Below are 22,502 nucleotides of genomic sequence, written 5' to 3'. Positions count from 1 at the left end.
GATTCAGTTTAAGAGCATCACATTTTTTCCCATCTGAAACACTATGAATTTTATGAAGTTTTACATAAAATCCCAATGCTGTATAAAAGCTTGGACATGTATAACTCCAACCCTTCTTGTAAACACAGCCTGGAAAGTGATAAGAAAGTTCTCTGCCTGTGATGGGCACTAACCTGGAGTGTAGATGGGTAAGGCTTTGAAATAAGTCAGCAGAGGATGGTGAATTGCCTTTTGCCACTTTGAAGGATTTTGGAAGGCCTTGTTTTGAGAAGCAAGGAGTATTCTGGTCCTTAATGTTGCTGATTTAGACACTTCCTCACCTGTGCCACCTGTTGTGGTACAGGCTGTGTGCTCAGCCCTTGGGAAGATCATATTGTATATTTGGGTGCTGATGTTTGCAGGCAGTGGAAGACTTTTTCCCAGATGTAGTCCCACGTAATTCAGCATGTGAAAATGCTTACATTTGGGTAATTTTATAAAGGGACTTGCTTGGGAAGAATGAAAGATATGTCTTAACACAATGGCCATTTGTGCCAAGTTCGAGTTCAGATTGAGCTCTAGAAGGCTAAAGTTCATCCTACAAAAGGGAACTGGCCGTGGATAGGAACAGAATAATATCCATAAATTATACTTTTCTGCTCAACAAACAAGCAAAAACCCTCATGCACTCATCATGGAAAACTTCAGCCCAGACATTTTGGCAGGGGTTAGAAAGAACTTGTAATAGCAATGACCAAGCAATTTTAATAGGTGGTAGAGCAAGTCATCTATGTACTCAAAAGCTGCAACCTGTATAGTACAACTTCATGAATAAATGTAAATTAAGAAATGTCATCAACCTTAGCTGCAATGCTTTGTAACTTAAGTCCTCATCATTGCAACATCAATGTGAAAATGCAAAATATATAAAAAGAATCCACTATAATCTTGTGAGGGTGCAACCTAGAGAGCCAGACAGCATTCCTCATCTCTGAGTATACTGTGAGCCTCTCCCTTCTGGAATAATCTCAGTATGTTTTTGCCTCTAACTTTGACAGCACCACCCACTTGTTGAAGCGGCTGCAGCTGGGCAGCAGCTCTGGGCTGTTAAAGCATGGCAGATTGAGAATAGGAGGGGGCAGGGAGCATGTCCTGACACTGGTGAGCTGCAGGAACAATGGCTTTTTTCTTGTCTGTTTAGACTGTAATCTTTGTGGCAGGAGCTGTGTCTTCCATGTTATGAAATACCTAATCCATCTCTGCCCCTCATAACATCTCTGTTATTTCCTCTGCCCCCAGAGCCCAACACCCCAGTGCAGAGCAGGTGTCAGGTCCTGTGTCAGTGCATCACCTTCAGTCTTTGTTTCAGACCCTGGTGTGGGTCAGTGGAAGGAGCAGTGGGATGGATGCAGAGGAGGGTGCTGGGGGGTGGAAGGGACAGGTTGGCTGGCAGGGTGGGTGTGAGGAAACAAAGCCTGGGAAAGCAGCTGACTGCTGTTCATCCTTCCTACCCTCCAGTGCTGCCACCCATGGTCTGAAGCCCTTTAAAGCCAAAGCACAACACTGGCACCAGTGTGAATGGGCAAATCTGTCTTTTTTAGAGATCTAATTCCAGCCCTTCCTTCCACTAGACCAGGTTGCTCAAAGCCCCATCCAGCCTGGCCTTGAACTTACTCTGCATTATCAGACAGAACCACTTGTCACAGAGCTGTGACCCAGGGCAGTTTCAGGTAAACATGAATTTTTTGAGAACTGCATTAGGGTTTGTCATCTGTCCCTCATGGAGCTGTGATGTTATTATAGTGTAGGTAACATTAGGGATTGCTACAATAGGAAAAAGCCCGAAGGCATTGAAATCTTTCCATTTCCCTGCCAGCTAGGAAGAGAGAGCTGCTCATTATATTGGGAGGGGTACACAGCAGAGGTACAAATTGGTGATGGGAACAGCAAGGGTGTCCTTTGGCCAGCTCACCAACCCTTCCCACAGCCAACTTCTGCTCCTGTGGAACACAGGAGGACCTCAAGCTTTCTAAGGAACATTCTTCATCTCATCCCACAGAGAGAGGTTGTGCAAGCTACATTGCAACAGCTTCTTGCTCAACATCTGTGGGGTAGGCAGAAGGGCTGTTCCAGCTCCCTGTGTTTTGGTGCTGCTGTCCATGTGCAGCTGCCAGCAGGGTTCATGGATGGTGACCAGCCCCTGGTGTGAGGAGCTGGCAGTTTCAGGGCTGTGTCTGATCCCAGAGTGGCCACAGCTGAGCTCTGCCCCTTGAGCACTGGGGACAGTGGCATGAGAGGAGGTGAGCCAGGGGAAGTGTGCTGGAGCTGAGCCTGGAGATCTCCTCCCTCGCTGCAGGAGGGTGGCCCAGCTGCTGGCAGGTGGGGCTGGGGGGATGCTGTGGCCTCCCAGCTGTGCCTTTGTGCTGGGTCAGACACTGGCTCTGTCCCTGCAGCTTCACCCAGCTGTTCCCTGGCACAGGGCTCAAGTTCTTGGCTGAAAGGCTTTGATTTCCTAATCAGATTGATTAGCACATAGCATAAGTGTAAAGTTAAAAATGGTTAAAACTTAAGGCTCCTCTTGGTTTTTTGGCTTGAAAAAGATCACTGTTATGCTACGTTATCCTCCTAACATCCCACATTCGGGGTTTTTTTTCCCTTGGATGCCAGCTCTCATTTTCAACTAGATCCTTCATGGAAATATGCTGGTGGAGTAACTCACAAACAGGGTTAAGAGAGAACAAAAGTAAAATGGTTAGAAAAAAGGAATGAAATTGAGCATCAGCAGTGTACTGTGCTTGAAGAGGGCTGGGTGATAGCAGCTCCCAGGACACCTGTGAACTGGAGACCACCAGGCAGCACAACTATTTCAGTTCCCAGATAATATTTGGTTTAATACTTTGATTCCTGACCTTTTTCTCATTTGAAACTTCAGGCTATTTAAGGGTTCTGCTTTGAAACTTTGTCTCAGGTTATTAACTTTTAGTTGCAAATTGAGATAATGTGTAACCGGAGGCTAAGGAAGCCTGGAGAGTCCCAGGTAGTTGAGTGTCTTCAACTTTTGACACTTCCTGCTCAAAATGTTTGTTCAGATCCTACTTAAATGTCAAAAGTAATTTGCCTTTTTTAAAGGGGAGGAAATGCTGTAAAACCTCTTTCATAATTTATTGTGTGGAACGATGGCAGAGAAAAGCAGTAACTGAGCACAAAGGACCTCGTGATACCAGGCCTGTAACAAAGAGGAGTTTAAACAGGGCAGAGTGGGGGCAGATGCTTATGCATGAACTCTTTGGATGCTTGCAAATGAATCATTTGGTTCACAAACAGGAAGATTAAATTTGTCAACTTTGATATAAAATACCTGAGATGTAAACTGTACTTAGAGATGCATTATGGCTCCAAACCACACATGGGTGCTGTGAACTGTCTTGTCTTGCTGTCCACTTATCTCTGTTTAGTCTCTGCTTAGTGGAGGCTAGGATTTTTGGGTTTTTTTCAAGATTGCCTCCAGTTTGCAGTAACCATGTTTATGTTAGGCCGGTCAGACAAGTTTACAGCATTTACTGTTAATGACTGGAAGAGGTCTAATTGACTGGGGAAGGCTCAAAGGCTGTTTGAGCATCGCAGTAACTTTCCCTCATTGTCAGATGCCTGAGATTAGGGGTTTTTTTTTAATGTGGATATTTGCCAATCAACTTTTTCAGAGCTTTGGAGACATTTCAGCTCTCTCCATTCTTTCATAATTGTTCTGGGAGCTGCTACAGGTTCACAAAACCTCCACCACCCCTGTCCTTCCTACCTTCTTTGGTGACAGTGCAGAGGACACCCACAGTTTTCAAGGGATAAAGTGCAGAGTGATGTGACAGCCTTGGAATACCTTTCACCTGTGGTTCTGCAGCACAAGTTTCACATGGTCCCTCTCTCTCCAAAGAGAACAACACCTGTTCTTGGGAGCTGGGACCCTCAGTGCCCATAGCTGTTTCCCTCTTTGCCATTAGATGCTCATGAGAATTTAATCCCACATGCAAAGTGATTGCTGTCCCTCCTGCTTGCTCTTCCTGCAGAGATAAAAATGCCATCAAGATGCTCTGGTTACCCTTCTACACACCAGTACTCAAAGGGAGAATAATCTCTGCTGCCAGTGTTTAAACAAGCAATTTTGAGGAAATTGCCTTCCTTATGAAACTCAGACAGCAGCCTTTTGTTGCTCTTTGTTTTCTATGATAGCACATAAATAAAAAATGGTTGGGTGTGAGGGCAGAGGAATGCTGAAGAGCTGGTAGCAGTGTCCCCAAGCCTTCATGGATGTGAGGCCATTGTGTTTGATTATGCACCCCATGGCACAAGCTTGGACAGCCCTGCACGTGCCTTCAGAAGCAGGAAGTTTGAAATGGGAGATCTTGGAACTTGTTTTGCTTCTGTGCTTGAAAGGAATTCAGTCACACACATGCATATTACCTGATGTTTGGTATTTATGACTGCAGCATTGCTGGGGTCTGAGGATGGGTGCCTTCTTAGCCTCTTTGCTGGGATCTGTGTTCTGCAGAGCCAGGCTGCACATTTATCCTGTACCTTCTGCTACCAAAACAAGGCTGCAGCAATGATTGTCCCTCCGGCAATGATGCGGAGGGAGAGGGGATATTTTCTGAACTTTTAATATTGAAATAATCAGAAATTCCTGAGCTACTGGCCAGTTGCTGCAGGGGTTTTGGAGCAGTGGGATTGGGCTGGACGGGGTGTAGAAAAGCCTCTGAATGAAATTAGCCAACACAGTATTGCACAGATGACTTCACCCTACCCCACACCTTCCTTGATTCCTAGAGTCTGATGCCTTTCCTACTACTTGGCAAAGATAGATATGCCATCACTTTTAAAGCATTTTGCTACCTTCTTGTTTTCTCTCAGAAGTATAATTATTTTAAGACGGGTACCTGGGTACAGGGTGGCACTTGGTGGAAGTGCCTTGTCTTGGAGAGGAGAACTTGGGACCTCTCCGCAGGCTGAATTGGCCAAGCAGAGTGAAGAAAAGTTATTTTTCTCCAAGTTGGCAACTTTACACTATTGCTTCCAGATATAAATGAACTTTGTCTTTGGAAAGCATCTGTGAGGGAAGTGCTTTGAAATGTGCATAAAGGGATGCTTGTATGATTATCTATTTAGGAGAGTTATGCAGCTACATTAGCTTTGAGCTGCCCTGTCACATAACAGAGGGCAGCACAAAGCACCTATTTAGAAAGTATAAAATTTGTGCTGAACAAGGGTGGTACAAAGCCACTTCCCCATCTTTCTCCTTAGAAAAGAAGATGTTTTTTACAGTGCTGTCAGATAGCAGGGCTTTGTTTGGCAGCTCTTGTGAACAAACAGCGCGTTGTTATCCCGCCTTGACGCAAGGCTGCCGCTCGCTAGGAGCATTTCAGGTATTCCTGATGCACAAAAGGAAAACCCAGAGCTTGGAAATGCCTGATCTGAAAACACTGTGCCTCCAAGATATATTTCCACAAGTGAGAGCTTGGTGAAGGTAGGGCTTTTGTTCAGCAAGCTTGGTGGCAGTCGTGCAATCTGCTGGTCAGCACTTCCTAATGCCTGCGCTCTCGGAAACACAGAGCAGCAACTTTGAACTATTGTGAAAACAGGATTGTTTTTAAGGCTATAAAAAGCATCCATCTTGTTCTTTTTTGGCACAGTTTTTTTGCTCATTTGTAGTCAATGCTCTGAGTCCCTGAAAATCCAAAACTACCCCATGTAAACAGCTCTATTCCACAAACAGTGGCCATGGCTTTGTTCCCTGAACACTTCTTACTGGAAAACTCAGGGACCTGCCTTCTTACTCTCCTCACCTTTGGGAAAGCCATAGAGAAATCTCTTGCACTTCCAATCCCTATTGCAGAATTAGGTGCAATATTAAGGTAATTTTCTTAATAGAACTTGCTTAATTTCAAGAAAAAAATCTCTTAGGTGCAATTGCTTATGAATTTTCAACCTCCAGATATTGCAACAGCATTTATTTTTCCTCTCTGCTGTGTCCAATGGCCCACTATGTAGAATGGCAGACTACATAGAAGGCTGTCATCACAAAAACATGTAATGTTTGCTAAAATGTCCCTTGCATTTTTTCAAAATTTTGCAATTTTTTCCCCCTGCTTATTCTTTATTATTAAAATTTGTAATGGACAAAACACAATGGAAAACCTGGAGAAAAGGGGTGAATCAGAGTCACTTGAGTCCCCTGATTGTTAAAGTACCTCTGATGTCATCTTGTAAATTTGAACTACAAAGCACTGGCAGTGGGATTAGTTTTGGTTCTGTCTTCATGCCTCAACTGGTGGTGTAAAATATTAATGAAAAATTTCTCTAAACTTAAAATCCACAGTCTAATTTTTACCTAAAATCTCCCCCATTGCATAGCTAGCAAGAAGAGTTCCTAAAGTCCAAAGATATTTGAATGTGAATGGACACCCCTGTTTTTCCAGCATTAACTCTTTTAGTCTGAGTGTGCTCCTTCATTGCTTTCTGCAGCACCCAGCTGTCCTGCAAACTGTCACCAGAGCATCTTTGCCCAGGGACAAGTGCATCGAGGTAATCCATGGGGCAGAGTGAAAAATAATGCTGCTGCCACTGCCTGGATGCTCCTGCAGGCTTCACAGCCCTTCCTGAGCCATCAGGTCATTTATGTAGACAGCATGATGGGCTTAAATCAGATTTAAGTCAGGAGATGGAGAATCATGCTTTAAAGAATCGATGTAAATTGTGTTCTGTACTTCTATGTTTATTTTCAGAAAATAATTAAAATGTGTTCAGTTACACTTAATCAATAATTCCTAAATATGCTTCAGGCTTTTGGCTTGCTTTGAGTTCACTTTCTCAAAGCTTTACTTGAGACCATTCTAAAATTTTCTTAAAAAGGAAATACTGAATTTGTTTTACAATTGTGTAGATGGAGAACATTGGAAACTTATTAAAGATGCCCAAACCCCATATGATATGTGTTTCTCCAGCAGACTAAAAGATATGTAATAAAACGACTTTGACTTCTGTATTTGCTGCTGCAGCAGTTCTAGGATCTCTCTTGAGGACTGTTCCCAGTCATTCCTTAGAGCTTCACTGGGAGCAGCCCTCTGACTCTGGTCCCTTCTCTTTGCCAAAGGAATGAGAAGATGAATCCCAGTCTGGAGAAATGCAGAAGGTGCTCTGCACCTGAGCCATCACCTGGGACTCTGTTTCCTTGGCAATCACCTCTGCTGGGCTTTGCTGTCTCTGGGTTCCCAGTTAAGCTTCCTGCAGCTGAGGGCTGGACATCACAATGCCAGTCCTGTCCAAGAGCAGGATACAGCAATCTTGTCCCTTCCTTTGACAGTTTTGAACAAAGCATTATTGCGTGAACCTTGGTGTCCACTCAATGGAGTCTCTGATTTTTATCTGTCCTAAAGAATGGAGCACATCAATCTGACAATAAAATGATGCTAATGTGTGTCCAGTTTGACTTTTCTCACTGTAAAAATCTGGGGAATAGTGAGGGAGCCTTGCATACACTGAAAAAAGGTTTTCAGAAACAACTGTTCAAGCACATTTCAAGAGATAGTCATGCAGATTTGGCTATGTCTTCTTTCACCCTTGCAATGATAGTTTCCATGGTTCTCTCTGCTGTCCCTACCCTGTTTTCTTCAACATTCCCTGCTTTGAAGCTGCCAAACTTCTGTTTGATCTTGCAGCCTTAGTATTTCTTTAATCTCATATTGTGCAGGAGTGTGTATATAAATAAACCAGGGAGGCATTTTACAAGAGATTTATAATCTTCTAGCAGACGTCTTTTAAACTATAACCTGAAAGAGTGGGGCATTGTGGGGGCTGGGTGGAGCAGGATCTTTACTTGTTCCTGTATTTAATCTTTGATGCAAGCTGAGAACAAATCTCTTTTCCTCTTTGCAGATATCAGCTACTGACCATGTCAACAGAGTTCCAGGATGCTCACCTTGCAGAGGTGAAACCTCTGGTGGAGAAGGAGGAGGTAATTAATCTAAAGCTTTTTAGAGCTTCTGTGTTTTCTGTCAGAACTGCTTTTGGAACTGAACATGTTCTTGGATTGCTTTGAACATATTGTATGGAAGAAGAAAAGAAAAACTGGAGATGGAATAAGAATAGTTCATTGGGTTGGTTCTTTCAAATAATGCAAAACTGACCATAATTATTTGTTCTTGTTTGGTTTTATTATTTTAATATGATGGTGACATTTTTTTCTTCTCTTAATAATGACAGCTCTGGGTGTCTTTAGCTGTATCAAATGATGCCAATTGGGCAGTCTCACATATATGCCTCTACAACTCAGTGTAAAGACAGACTTTGCTCTGTCAACTGCCTCTCAGAGAGAGCCTTTACATTTCCTTTGGGCACCGCTGAGTCCAGAGGTAGGGCTGAGCCCCTTCTTGTCCTGAGTAGCTTTTTTTTCTTTTCTTTAACCTTGTTGTACTACTTTCCACTCTGTATTGGACTTTTTTTTTAAACCCTATCAACAACATCTGGATTCAGTGGCTGACTCTTCAGTGGTAGCCATACTCTGTGCTTTGGTAGGTTCATGGCAAAAAATTCACTGTAATATGTGAAGAAACATCTCAATGTTTTCTTGAAACAAAACTAAGATTTTCTCTTGGTCCCAATGACATTTTTTCTTGACAATCATGTATATAATGTGCTGGGTTTTTTCTGGTCTTATACACTAGAATTCATTTCTCTATCTACTGCTTTCTTTTTTATTCCCTCCCTCTTTTATGTAAACACTTCAGAAAATAATTTCCACTTGTGACTGCAGTGAAATGGCTAGAGAAACTTTAAACACAGCTCTTTGCCAAGGACATTGTATGAAAGCAGAGCTTGTTTGGATACCACTGAATGCAGTGCTCAAACTTTTCAGAAACTAAGACCCCTTTTTAATGCCCATATTGTTCAGAACTACCAAAGCAAAGAAGATTCTAAGATTCAGAAATCCTGTTGGTACTGGAATATCTTTGCTTCAAAGTTCAGAAATACCTTAAAATACTGATTAACTCTTTGGGTTTTGGTATGCCATAGGCCAAATGTTGGAATCTTAACAAGGAGCCCTATATGCTTTTGTTCATGATGTTACCTTAAATTTTGTCTGCATGGGGGAAACTAGGACAGAGTTTGATTTCCTCTTTGGCCATTTTAACATAGATGAAGGATGTTGAAGTGTTTTGAGAAAGTGGAAAAGGTTGTCCTGAAGGATGCTCAGCACAGATTGAGATGAACAGGGGAGCTGGTTTTGAGTGGGTTATTGGGTGAGGCTCTCTGGAGTTGTGTCCTGGCTTGCTGTGCTTGGGCTTCTGCTGCAGCCAAGTCTTTGTTCCTGAGCAGTGATCACCTTTATTTCATATGCTGCTGGTACAGGTGCCAAATACACTTATTCCTTTCAGTCCTGGGTCCCACAGGAGCAGCAGTGGCTGAAATGTTTTGTTTAAAAGATCATGAGACCAACAATACAGTGAGAGTGAAACGGAGCATAGTGTCTAAAGCTAAGGCTGTGCAAAATTATTTCTGCTCAGTCAGACCTTAAGTAGTTGTTCACATGTTCAAGACTTTGCCTAAAAGTCAAACTGTGAGAATTACAGATTATACTGCAGTGCTTGAGGGTCCCTAAGAAAGCAGCTGTGGTGCTTCTTACATCTCTCTTTACTTTGCCTGTGCTTCTGAGGCTGAGTGACCTCCTTGCCAGGATTCTATGCTTTCCTTTTTATCTCAATATTATTTTTCAAGCTTTGGCCTTTTGCACTTTGCAGCACAAAGTGTTTGCTTGGCTGCTCTTCCCTCTGTTTTCTTTCCCTCCAGTGGAAATAAGAGTTTGACCTCTTTCTTCTCCCTTCAAAAAAGGAGGTAACTAGAAGACATTTCCTCCTTTGAAGCTATAAGCCTTGTGGGCTACTGGAGGGGGGGGAGGTTGTCACCTAACTCCTTTCCTGGTGGAGACCCTTGACAGGTGCAGGAGATTGTCAGTGGCAGCTGTGGCAGGTGACAGGTTGGAATCGACCTCTCTGTGTCCAGCCAGCTTCCCAAACGCTGCAAAGATTAATTTTGGCCAGAATAAGACCCTTCCCACCTTCCACATCACATAACCAAGTCCCAGTAATGACTGCTTAACTGAGTTCCAAGTGTTCAGCACATTCTTGAACTGAGGCTTCCCACCCTAGGCAGGGCTGAGGCTGTTGGCTGTCCCATGGCCACAATAAGTGATGCAGAAAAGTTCAGTTTTACTGCTCCTTGTGAGTGTATTGCTCAGAGATTTAACAATAACTGAGGATGCAGCAGCTTTTGGCCTTCATTTTGCTGGTCAGTAATCTAGTATTTTACTGCTTTCATTTCTCCATGAAGATTAGTGGGTTTAAAAGCTCTTGGGTGAATTTTGATGCTCATCAGAAGAGCTTTCATTGAACGGACAGAGAGAGGCTCATATCCAAGCATAGATTTCCACAGCTCCAACTTACTTCCATTTATGTTTTCAAATCTCTTCACAGGCTATCACTCGCCTCCTTCCAGACTTCGATGTTCAGGCAAGTAAAACTATCATTCTTTCTTTCTTTCTTTTTTTTTTTTTTTTCTTCCATTTCTTTTCTTTTGGCACGAGGGGAGATTGAATTGACATTTGAGAAAGCAGCAAGATGTGACCAGAAGGGGCTGCCTGCTTGCCAGGAATGCTGTTACTGTGGGAGAGGGGTCTGAATGGGGCTGTGCTGTAGCCATGTGAAGGGGACCACAGGGGGCCTTTTCAGGCTAGAGCTGAGAAAGTTTCAGTCAAAGGGGGTGGCTGGTTTGCAAGCAGTTCTGTTCTTGCTGGGAGAATGAGAATCTTCAGCAGTGATGGTGAAAACAACATATTCCCCTCCCACATGGGCACACACTTCCCCCAGTTAATTTGCTTTCATGAGCAGTGTGCGTGCATTTCCTCAGAGGAAATGTTCCTCTGGATGCATCCCATTATGCTGTTGAAATTTTCCAAAATATTCCTGAAGCCTGTGGGGTGGTGGAAGGTGCTAAGCAATCAGTATTGTCAGTAAAAGGAGTGATGGTGTGTCTATATTTTTATATAGAGACCGAGCATACAGGTTCATAGCACAACACTGGGTCACATGGAGGCCCTTCACTTTCCCTGAGTGTCACACTTTTGACAGATGACATGGTCACTCTCCTGGCTCGCCTTATTTTATTGCCATTTGGGCTTTTGACTGAGAAGTTTGTCCTTGCTGATTCTTAGCTGAGACCAAGGAATTGCATGGCTGCAGGAATTGCATGGAGCCAGGCTGGGATGAGCTGGGATGGAGATCAGGGAGGGTGAACCTGCCCTGATGAATGGTGTGAGTGCTGTTTTCCCACTGCTGAGGATGAGGATTGTGTACTGGGAACAGAGGCTCACTGGGTGTCTCATTTTTATCAAGACTGTGCAGAACCAGGGAAAGCTGTTAAATTGTTCTAGTCTCTGTTCAGGTCCTTGAAGGAAATAACCCTTTTCTACTTTATTTCATGTTGTGCTTTATTAGCACCTGTCAATATATTTTTATTCAATGTTATGCCAGTTGCTTAAAAAATACAGCCCAAATTTGAGACTTTTCCTTGGAAACCAAGTGAGAAAGCAATCTTGAACTTTTTTTCATCTTTCAATGGTTCTTACTTCTACAGCAAGCTGTAGTTTACACTAATCCTGCATCTTACCCCTATTTTTTCCTAATGAAATCTACTGCCTGAGGTCTTGATAAATGTAAGTTAAGATTGTCACCACACAGCTTCTGGCAGGGCTGTGCACAGCATGGGAGAAGCTTTCTATTTGGTTCCAGATTGATCACTTGGTCTAAATAAATTGAATCCCAGATTAAGGCTGCTAACAGGAGTACTACAGTCTTTTGATTAAGAATCCAGAAGTGACCCATATTTTATTTCTATTCTTGGAATAAATTGCTTGGTTTGTAAACCATGTGTATATATAGATTGTTTTAACTTGCAAGATCAAATTCTCTAAGCCTTTTTGCTTTTTTTTTCCCTCCATGTTTTGGATTAACTATCGCTAATCCAGAGCAGTGGTTCTTGTCATTTAGCTATGTTCTGCCAGCTCTTACTTTTTTTAATGATCTATCTTTGTTAAGAGTTTAATCTTTAGTTGTTCTAGTTCAGGAAAGATGTGGAATAAGTCTCAATGCATTTTGTTAAGAATTGTGACTGCAAAGGAGACTTAGTTTTGGTCCTTAAAGCCACAAGTACCCACTCTGTGCTTCTTTAAGTTCTTTTGTGGTTGATTTGTGGAAAAAGTGGTTTGGAACTGCTATGAGAGATTTGATTGCTTAGTTCATTAGAGAAATTCCTGTGTGGCCCTAGAGGACCCAGATCATTCAGGAAGCTGAAGCTCTTAGGGAGCAACCTCTCCTATGAACTACTTGGGAAGAGGATGAAGCTGGCCAGGGAAGGAAGTTATTGGTGCTTGGCAGGATGAAGCTTCTTATTTAATGCCTGTGTATGGATGTGGATGTCCACCATATCCACTGTAAGTTCTTCCATCCTTGTGGGAACAAGTTAGGCTGTGTTCAGTTAATGACTTTGTTTCTGCTACTAGTGAAAAGAAGTATGTGTGACGTGTTCTCCTTCCAAGAGTAAAATTTTACATAGTTAGTCAGATCTGGAAAAAAATAGATTCTTACTTCACATGCAGTTCTAGACAGACTGGAGTTAAACACAGCTTTCCATTTTTAGAGTAAGCCACTGTATAGTGGTATATTGCCCTTCTGAAAGCACATGTTGCAAGACATGTGTGTGGTTATTCTCTGGAGGAAAATCTTTGTGAAGTTACTAGGGCATGGCCAAGACAAGAGATGAAAGAACTGACAGCTCTGAGCTGCCTCCAGTCAGCAATTTGTCTGTTATGATGTCTGTGGCACCCACCTGAAAATTGCAGTAAAAGTCTCCTGTATCTCAAGCAGGGGAATGTTCCTGGCCAAACCTGTTTTAGGATAATTGATGATAAATGGTGCAGGGCACTGTGCCCTGGGTGCCTTTGTTGTCTTCAAGCCAAGCACATTTTAATTGCATTTCCAGTTTGATGTATGTGTGTAGTCCCTGGCTCCGCCTCACTGTGCATATTCATCCTCCCAGCTCTGTTTCAGTCCATCAGGATTCTGCTTTCTCAGTCACTCAGCAGAACTTGGAGCAGTGTGGCAGCTGCAGAGATGAGTTTGTCCCCTGCACTCGTGGCCATCTGTATCCATAGGCAGGAAGGATCTGTTTCTGCTTTACTTCCTCCTCCTCCTGCCTGTTGATGGCGAAGGGAAGAGCTGCAGGGGAGATGGAGCAGCTGGCAGGAGGGGTGGGATTCCCGGGTTTGGGGCGTTGCAGTGTGGTGTGTGCTTTTCCTCATCCTTTGGGACCCTGAAGGAAAGGGATGGGGGTGGCTGTGGTTTGCATCACCGGTGAGAGCAGAGCAGGGTGACCCCTGCTAATCGGACTAGGAAGGATCCCTGGGCAGAGCTGTCGCAATGACCTGCGTCAGTTCCTGCTGCAAAGTTTTTGTTCTTGGCTTCCACCTTAGCAGGGTCACTTACATTTACATCTGAAGTCATCATCCTTATTAATGTACCAGACTCCCAGCCTGATTTTGGGAAACCTTTTTCTTAATATTGCTAATTCAGAATAGAAATGTTAACCAATTAAAAAATAAAAATGGAAATGTGGGGTTTTAGGAAAAAACAAGCATGAGATGAATTGAAATTCTATTTTAGAGTAAAAAATCTATTGAGAAAATGCTAAAGAACTTCAAGGTAAAGGGGGTTTGAAATTCAACATTGAAATAGCACATTAAAATCTCAAATAATTTTAATCTCCAAGAAATTGAAAAAGTGAAAAAATAGCTTATGCAGGTATTACTATAATAGTTCTTAAGTAATAAGCATTTAAAATATACTATCTTCTAGAAATTTAAAAGCTATTTAAATCTTCTTTAAAAGCCCCAAAGCTTTTCCCTAAATTAAGGCAAGAGAAGAGAGGTGTGTTTAACAGTCATAACATCATGAATTAAAAAAAAAGCATGAGATTTTAATTGAGGATTAAGTATGTTTGAAAGCTTTAAAATAATCTTGATGGAATGCAGTATTTTACTTAAAATATAAAACATGATGTATTTAGCAAAACGTGCAGTGTGCAGTTTTCCTTTTTAGATATCTGAGATATTTTGGTCATGTATTCCGTACTTGAGAAAACAACTTGTTCATAAACATGTTTCTCAATCCATGTCTTACTTACCCAGGGTAGAGGGGAAGGAATAAGTGAACCCTCCTGTGTGATAACAAATTGTCTTCTCCTTCAAACCTCATGAAAAAATTAAAAGGTCACTTGAAGCAAAAATAAAATCTATTTTAGGATCTACCAGCTCCTCCAAACTGAGACATCCTCTCTTAAATTGCACATACTGAAAGTATGTTTATGTGTGTGTTTAGTGCACTGAGATAAGACTGCACCTCTGTTAAAGTGAGAGATGTGAACAGATGGTGTGTTTGTCTTTATCCTTCTATCGGATTAGTGTACCTTGGATTTTTTTCCAAGATAGTGTTTTAATACAAATCAGTTGGTGAAGAGCCTCTTACTATAATGTTGATGTTGATTGGGATGTGCTGCCATCTGTTTTCAGTGCTCTGCATTTTGAAAACATCCATCCCTACATCACGTAGACAAATCTCTTGATCTTTAATAGGATCAATAGGGATGTGAAGTTGTTGATGTCACCGAACAAACTGGTTTGAATTGATTGTTTTTTAGAACCTTGTGTGCATTTCCCATTAAGAATTTGTGCTACAGGAAAACAGCACAACCCTATTGAATTAGGGGAGTCTCACTGTGACAATAACGAGGAATTGAGCCAATTGTTGTTAAACTGACTGTGTTGTGCCACTTATTGGGAGCATGGTCACCTGTTGTCTCTGAGCTATTTTTAGTTGACACTGAGTTTGAACTAGATCCAGGTTTCCAGTTCCGGAGCAGTTCTCTGTGGCGGTCAGTGGGATGTACAGGTTCAAGGGTTTGGTTTTATCTACCATGAGCAGACTTTTTCTTTCATGCATGAAGGAGGTTGATCCTGAATCTTGAAAGTCCTCCCTGCAAAGAAAACAAGCCCTGGATTTTCACTGTTGTTACTGGAAAGCTCTAGCAATAAAATCTGATTATATGAAATGCCTATTAGTCTCTAACTGAGGAGAAAATAATTTCAATATTCCATACTCAGCAGGAGGTGTGTTACACAGTAATGCTTACTCTCATTACAGTGCTGAGGTTGTCAAATTATTTTATTTTAATTAGCTAAGCATAAGAAAGTAGAATGTGGAAAATATTAATTGCCATCATTATAAATTTGATGTATTATTAATTGCTATGTACTGGCACTGCAAATCTCTTTAGGACTATTGTATAATGAAGGTACCCAAATATATATTTATGATACAGACTGTTATTGGGGCCCTGAGCAATCTGATTTAGTGGGTGGCATCCCTGCCCACAGCAGGGAGTTGGAATTAGATGATGTTTAACATCCCCTCCAGCCCAAGCCTTTCTATAATTATGTTTTAATAGTATATATTAATGAACCACCCAATGTATAATGTAAACACCATATTTTCCACCAAAAGCTGAACTTGGTGACATTAGTGGGGTGATGTAGAAATCCTGTAAACTAAATGTTGCTTATCTACTTTGGAAATACTAGATATCAAACATTTAAAAGGCCTTGTTTTTTTTTTTGTTCAGAATCATTGTGACTTATACTAATTTTTCATTCTTTTGCATTTACTGGAAACTTTAATCCTGGCTTTTAGGAAAGAACTCAATTCTGCTTTAGTTTAGCATAAGTTTGGGATGTTTCAGCATTTCAGGTAACAAAACATAAATGAAGCTAAACTTCTCAAAATCTGATGGAAACAGCAGCAGAGGAAGATCTGTGCTAAATCCCAGGTTAAAAATTTGGCACTTTGTACATTGTGTGGCAAGGACTTAGTTCATCTTTGATGTCTGACCTCTGAGTACATTCTTCCCCTGGTCAAACCTGGCTCAAATCCTATTTAAGAGTGACATCCTCGTGATTTAGTCTGTTTTGGTTTCCCCAGCTGGGCATGATGGGAGTCATAAGCCTATGTAGGAGAGCAGCTTGTCTATATAACCCAGTTCCCTGCTGGGGCAAAATAAAAGCCTGCCACCCGTCCTCTGTGTGACTCGCTGGATTTGTCACCCTGTTTTGCCTAAGGATGGTCCTAGATGTGGAAGATACAGCTTACCTGATAAGTAATGCAGTGAGTATGCAGAGGAATGAGTCTCTAAGGAGACAGAGGATCTGAAAATTAGAGTTTTGGAGTGTAGTTCAGAGAGCAGCGATGCTTAACTTATCCTGTGTGCAAGGGGGGATAGAGCTTGATTTACTGCCTCAGTTGTAACTTTAAACTGACGTAATTGTGTAATTAAAAGGAAAATAGATGAAATGTAGAATGGTGTTGCCTAGAATCCTTATTTGCAACAAAATCTGCAGTGCATTCCTTATATCAAATTAAGGAGCTGAGATTTAGATTGAATTATTACTTCAGATATTGGAACGTAATCAAACCTTTTAGAAAGGTTTTTGCAGAGGCTGTACACCTCTGATTTCTACAGCATAGTTTTTGATAGATTTGAATTTAACTTGGACTTTGCCTCTGAGTGTTACTGCATGGAACAAGTCAAACAAGCCCTGCAGCAGCAGGCAGTGCACTGCACTGAATGCCATGGATCATATCTGTGTCCTGTGCTGTAAATAAAGGATTCTAGGGAGATGCAAAGACTGGCTACTGCCTATGTAATTCCTTGATTGTTATGTGAGTGTAACCATACTGTAGATAAGTGTCAGAAATAACTGTTGGTTTGTGATTCCCTTGATACATGTTGGCAAAATACCAAATTGTTTATACCCATTTGAAGTTCAAGTGGAAAAGAAACAAAAAACTGTTCCATCTTTTGTGTAAGTCACATCTGACTTAGAGATCCAAAAGATGGTGCACATGGGGACTTTGGGTTGTTAATGAAGGTGTCCTTGGCTTTAAGATCAGTAAGTGGTAGAAACTCCTGTTATGCCAAATAATAGCAGTTTACTTTTTAATGTTTTTTCTGGTAAGCATCAGAATAATGTTGTGGTTGTTTTGTTCTATTAGCAAACTTTACACAGTTGGGTTTATGCTCAGGTCTGTACATCACAAGCCATAAAACAAACACATGTGGCTGCTGATTTTATTGGGGAGACTACTGCAAGTAGTAGGAATGTAGGAATCCTGTAAACTAAATGTTGGCTTCACAGTGTAATAAATCCTTATGGCAGATAAGTATGTACAAGCTGCTTAATGCTGCTTTCTTTGGGGAATAGTGGCTATTTTCTCAGCTAGAGTTCTTTTTCCTAGAAATCAGAAATATTTTATCATGGTGATTTGTACTTCAGCAAATGTTGAGGGTCATAGTTGGAAGCTCTTGTTATTCAAGGTGTCACTACAACAAAACTGCTTTCTTTGTTTTCTTATTCTGCCTTTTAATGTGGTTAAAAACTGTTAAACTGTTCCCTCAGCATCTGGTTAGAGCTAGCAGCTTGAGTGCTTCTGTAATTGTCTGTGGACTGGAGAAGGTGAAAGTGAAATGTAAAATGTACCATGGGGCAGAATGGGGGGTGTCAGGGTGGGATTGCTGGGCAGACCCTGGCAGGGGGCAGGAGCTGTGCTCGTGGTCCATCAGGCTCTGCTGCAGGAGCACTTGGACAATCCCTGACAGGCTGTTGTTGCTCCCTGGCAGGAGCAGGATGTGGAGACCGTGCACGGCTCCGTGCGGGTCACCATGTGCGGCACTCCCCGCGGGAACCGCCCGGCCATCCTCACCTACCACGACATCGGCCTCAACCGTAAGTGAGCTCTGCTTTCACCTGCTCAGCTCCTGGGACAGCTCTGCCAGAAAGCAGCAGTGCTCAGGGAACCCTCCCCAGGTCCTTGCTTCTTTCTGTGCCTTGGAAGCTGTTAGATGGTACCTAACTCTTACAGCAAGTGTAATTCTCAGATTTTTTTTATCCTTGCTCAGTAAATAATTGGAATGCTTTAAAAGATCTCTGGTAGTTCACAGTGACTGTGTGTGAATGCTGAAAAAAATCTCAAGGGGAGGCTGATGATGTATTGCCAACAGGACTGGAAAAAGAACTCTGCTGGGGCTTTGGGTCCTGTCTGATAAGCAGCCTTGTGCTGCTTGGGTTTTTATGAATTACATGTCAAGTCAGTATGAAATGAGTGCTGGCTTTGTGTCCTTAGCCAGCATTAGGAAAAAAAAAAATTCAAGTGCCTTTTATCTTATCTGTCATATGATGAGTTAATAGCCAGACCTGCCCTAGTGTGTTCTTTTGTCAGTCCTATTTGTTACACACAGTTCATGGTTTCTTAATCAGTTATCAATATTTAAAAACACCTGCTGATCCTTATAGGCTGGCTATTACAAGAGGGTGAATATTACTATTCAGACAAAAAAAAAAGCTTCATTCACTTCCAGGAAACACATTGCCATTGTGTTTCCTGGAAGTGTCTTTAATTTTGATTTTCAGTGAATCAGCACAGAGAATCTGTAACTTAACTATAAATTTACACCTTTTCCTCCCCAAAGTTGTTGTGGATTTGCATATTCTTCTAAATTTGATTTGAGCTAAAAGTATTTTATATTCTGCCCAGGTTTTGCATGTGTGTTTTCTGAGGACATTCAGAAACACACAGAGATTATTGAACCATTTTCTAGGCATCTCAAAGATGGTACTTTCCACACCAGAAGGAAAATGTGCTAATCCTCTCCCTGTATTAATATTGCTTAAAAATCAGAAATCAGATCACCTCAAGCCTTGGAGCCTACAGCACTGAGTATCCCAAAAAGATGCTTTTGTCTTGAGCTGCAGTAGTTGATCACATAATGTTTAACTTGTAATATTTGGTCAAAAGAACAAGTCACAATCTTAGCCTTGAATGTTTTTTCCCTCCATTTGTCTTGACACAATTAAAGAAAAAAAAAGAAAATGGACAAGGAAATGGATAATTTAATTTAAGACAAAACCTGGGATAAATACCCTTGGCTAAATTTTGTTAGTATTTTAACTTTGCATGAGGAGTATGTTTTGAGGAATTAGGTGTACCAAGTAAATACTTCTAGTAGGTACAAAAATAAGATGGAAAACCTTAGCTGACATGATTGATTCAACTTTTCATTAACCTGCAGGATAGATTAATAAATTATTTTTGTAGCTGCAAACTTAGTATTTCCTTCAGCATAATTATTTCATATTTTCTTTTCCTTCCCAAGATAAAACTTGTTTCAATCCTCTCTTCAACTTCGAGGATATGCAGGAAATCACCCAGCACTTTGCAGTCTGTCATGTGGATGCACCTGGTCAGCAGGATGGAGCACCATCTTTCCAGGCTGGGTGAGTTGTCAGGGAAACAGCCCATGCTTTCATAGTTACCCTCTTTTTGGAAAAAAGAGTCTTGAGCTGCAGTTTCATTAAAAAGTCCTTGCACCAAGCACAGTAGTTGGCTTTTGAACTTAAATCCTGACACTGTTTCTAAAGAAATGGAGTTTTGGGAGCTCTGTTTTGTTGTGCCAGTTCACAGCAGACTTGGTGGCTGCAATTTTGTGTTTTAGCTGTGCTAACTAGGCTGCTTGTAAAGCAGTTCCTTGACAGATATCTACATTTTGTCAATTTAAATATTGAGTTAGCTTGTTTTGTAATGACACCCCTGAATATAAATACTGAATGAAAACTAAACAAGACAGGCATTAACCTCTACATCACCTCCCTTGTAAATCTGTGGTCTTTATGAAGTGGCAGCATGGTAGATGTTAAGTTGATAAGCCACCTGGAAAATGCAGGTTGTTGGGCAGTAAGGGGGTGTTGATGACCCACACAGAAGGTTTTAGAGAGGTTTTTTGTACTCCTGACTGTGCCATGTACGATGCTGTAGCTCTTGGAAATCTTATGGGCCATGAGCACTGCCATTGCCAAAATGTTTTACCTGTTTAGAGCAAGTGAGACAGGTTTACCTTGAGGTGCCCCTTGGACAAGAAGCAGCTTGGCTGAGGAAGGGAGCAGCCAACATGCCAAGGGGAGGGTACAAGGCCAGGAGCAGTTGTTCTGTAAGAACCACGTATTAAGGAGCTTATAAGTACCCTTACTGCATGAGCCAGACTAGTTCCCTGCTTAATATTTAAGCTGGTCTGATGCTGCTGTTCGCTGCAATGGCCCAGTTGTCTGTCAGAGCAGCCTACAAAGCTATTTCAGTCACCCTGTCTTTGCATTTGTTTAAATCATGAGCTTTTAAGTGCCTTAGCCCTCGTGTCCTGAGCGAGTGTTAACACTGAGTTGGCAGCTGCAGAGGGCAGCCATCCTGGTCTGGGGCTGGCAAAGACTTGATATAATCATGATGGGCATGTAAGAAGTTCGATTATCTCTACCTGCCCTTCAACTGGGAGACCAGCATTCCCAAATTAAGTCATAGAATCATGGTTTGGTTTAGAAGGGAAACTTGCAGGTTACCTGGTCCAACCCCTCTGCAGTGAGCAGGGACAATTGATCAGATTGCTCAGAGCCTTGTCCAACCTGACCAGGAATGTATGCAGGGGTGGGGCACCCACTACCTCTCTGGGCAACCCCTTTCAGGGTTTACCACCCTCATTGTAAAAAAACTTCTTCCTTAGATTAGACCTGTGCTGTGAGGAATCATGAGGAAGACTCCATGGATATCAGAAGGCTAATTAATTACTTTATTATACTTTATTATTCTGTACATCTAAAACTGAACCTGCCAAGCACTCGACCCTGTACACACTGCACTGAATCTCGTGACTGTCACCTGACACACACTCTTGGCCCTGCTAGGCCAAGGAAACAAAACACCAACACTTTGGGTAAACAATCTCCATATTGTATTCTACTTTTGCAAACACAGGCACAGCAAATGATAAGAATTGTGCTTTCTTTCTCTGATGTTCAGAGAATGTGAAACCCAGAAATATTCTTGGAAAGAATTGTGCCTTGCTTTTCTCTGTGAAGAGAAATGTGGGGCTACATTAGATCTAATTTAAATCTACCCTCTTTTAGTTTAAAACCATTACCCCTTTTCCTATCACAACTGGCCCTGCTGAAAGGTTTGTCCTCCTCTTTCTTATAGGTCTCCTTTAAGTTGCAGTGACGCACCAGCTTTTGTCACGTTAAGGTTTAATTTCCCAAAAAAGAAAATCTAAGAAAACAAAATGTTTTGCAGTCCTTGGTGGTTTTTGTTTGGTTATATGTTGGAGACTAAACTAGAGAATAATTCGGTATAACAGAGATTTAAATACATCCTAGGCAGATGTTTTCCAGCTCTACTCTGGATAGATTTTTTTCCACATGCTACTCAGTTGAGATTTTGCTCAGAATCTCCTTCTCTCAGTTTTATTTCTGATTTGAGAAGACCAGGAGCATTAACAAACAGCTGTTTTTATTGAGCCTTCTTCATCAGCCTCATAGCCTTTCTTATGCCTTCATTTTCTTCATCAATATTAATGGAAAGCTGTTCTCATTTATCCTATGGTAATGTTTGTGTCCCTAAAAACATGCATGTAAGTTTTTTGCCAACTATCTAGAAGTCATTTCTGTGGTCTCTGATTATGCAATACTGGGAAAATTTTGTGGTGGACTAGAAATACAAACATAGTGAATGTGGTTGGAAACTCATCTCTCTTGTTCAAACTTTCTCATAATTTCTAAGTGTAAACTTTCCTTGGGAAAGATTCATTGTAGTCTGTTTTGTTCTTAGGCATCTATTCTTGTAACATATAGAATACATATATAGATTATGCTGATATTTCTGCAGAATTACTTGTGCTTGCTCCTGATTTAAATTCACTCATACACTCAGTGATCTCATGATGACCACATTTGGTACTAGCTCTACAGTGATCACTGTGCCTCTAAATATGCCAGTGTACTCTGCTGGATGTGGTGTAGTAACTCCTCAAAAACATGCTCATTTTAGGTATGTGTATCCCTCCATGGATCAGCTGGCTGAAATGATTCCTGGAATCCTGAAACAGTTTGGGTGAGTGCAGAATTGTTTACTTATTTTTCTCATTCTCTCTATGTGGCTCACTGAAAGAGCAGGCATTTGTTTTAGCTTGGCAGTCTGGCATTTTGTTTGCTAGAAATACATTTGTGGTTCTTTTGGATTCCTCTCTTATAGATGGATTGCTTTTGCCTTGGTTTCTGAAAGAGCTTCTTTTTTGGCCCTTTTTGAAGTGTCTGGTTATTTTTAAACAGGAAGCAGCTTAGGAGAAATCCCATGAACCTAATTTAGGGGCTTCCTCCAGTATTCTGTGTGCATAGCCCTCACAGGGGCAGGGCACAGACAATCTGTTCTTCCCACTGTAACAACCCACGTTTTCCTGTGTGGTTAAGCAGGGAAAAAAAAAAAAAAAGAAGCACTGTCCCA

The 22,502-nt window shown here is 41.6% G+C and overlaps 1 protein-coding gene across 1 annotated transcript in view; it reads left to right on the top strand.

Moving 5' to 3' along the window:
* Nucleotides 1–22,502, top strand: part of NDRG1 (N-myc downstream regulated 1) — a 40,146-nt gene that overhangs the window by 5,533 nt on the left and 12,111 nt on the right. The window contains exons 2-6 of the mRNA XM_036406887.2: nucleotides 7,903–7,981; nucleotides 10,497–10,532; nucleotides 17,806–17,911; nucleotides 19,339–19,459; nucleotides 22,050–22,112. Coding sequence (XP_036262780.1) covers nucleotides 7,919–7,981; nucleotides 10,497–10,532; nucleotides 17,806–17,911; nucleotides 19,339–19,459; nucleotides 22,050–22,112 — 389 coding nt within the window. The 5' untranslated portion in view covers nucleotides 7,903–7,918. The remainder of the gene's footprint in view (nucleotides 1–7,902; nucleotides 7,982–10,496; nucleotides 10,533–17,805; nucleotides 17,912–19,338; nucleotides 19,460–22,049; nucleotides 22,113–22,502) is intronic.

This window comes from Molothrus ater, chromosome 1 (genome assembly GCF_012460135.2).
Source record: "Molothrus ater isolate BHLD 08-10-18 breed brown headed cowbird chromosome 1, BPBGC_Mater_1.1, whole genome shotgun sequence".
NCBI classification, from domain to species: domain Eukaryota; kingdom Metazoa; phylum Chordata; class Aves; order Passeriformes; family Icteridae; genus Molothrus; species Molothrus ater.
This window is presented reverse-complemented; position numbering and strand designations above follow the sequence as displayed.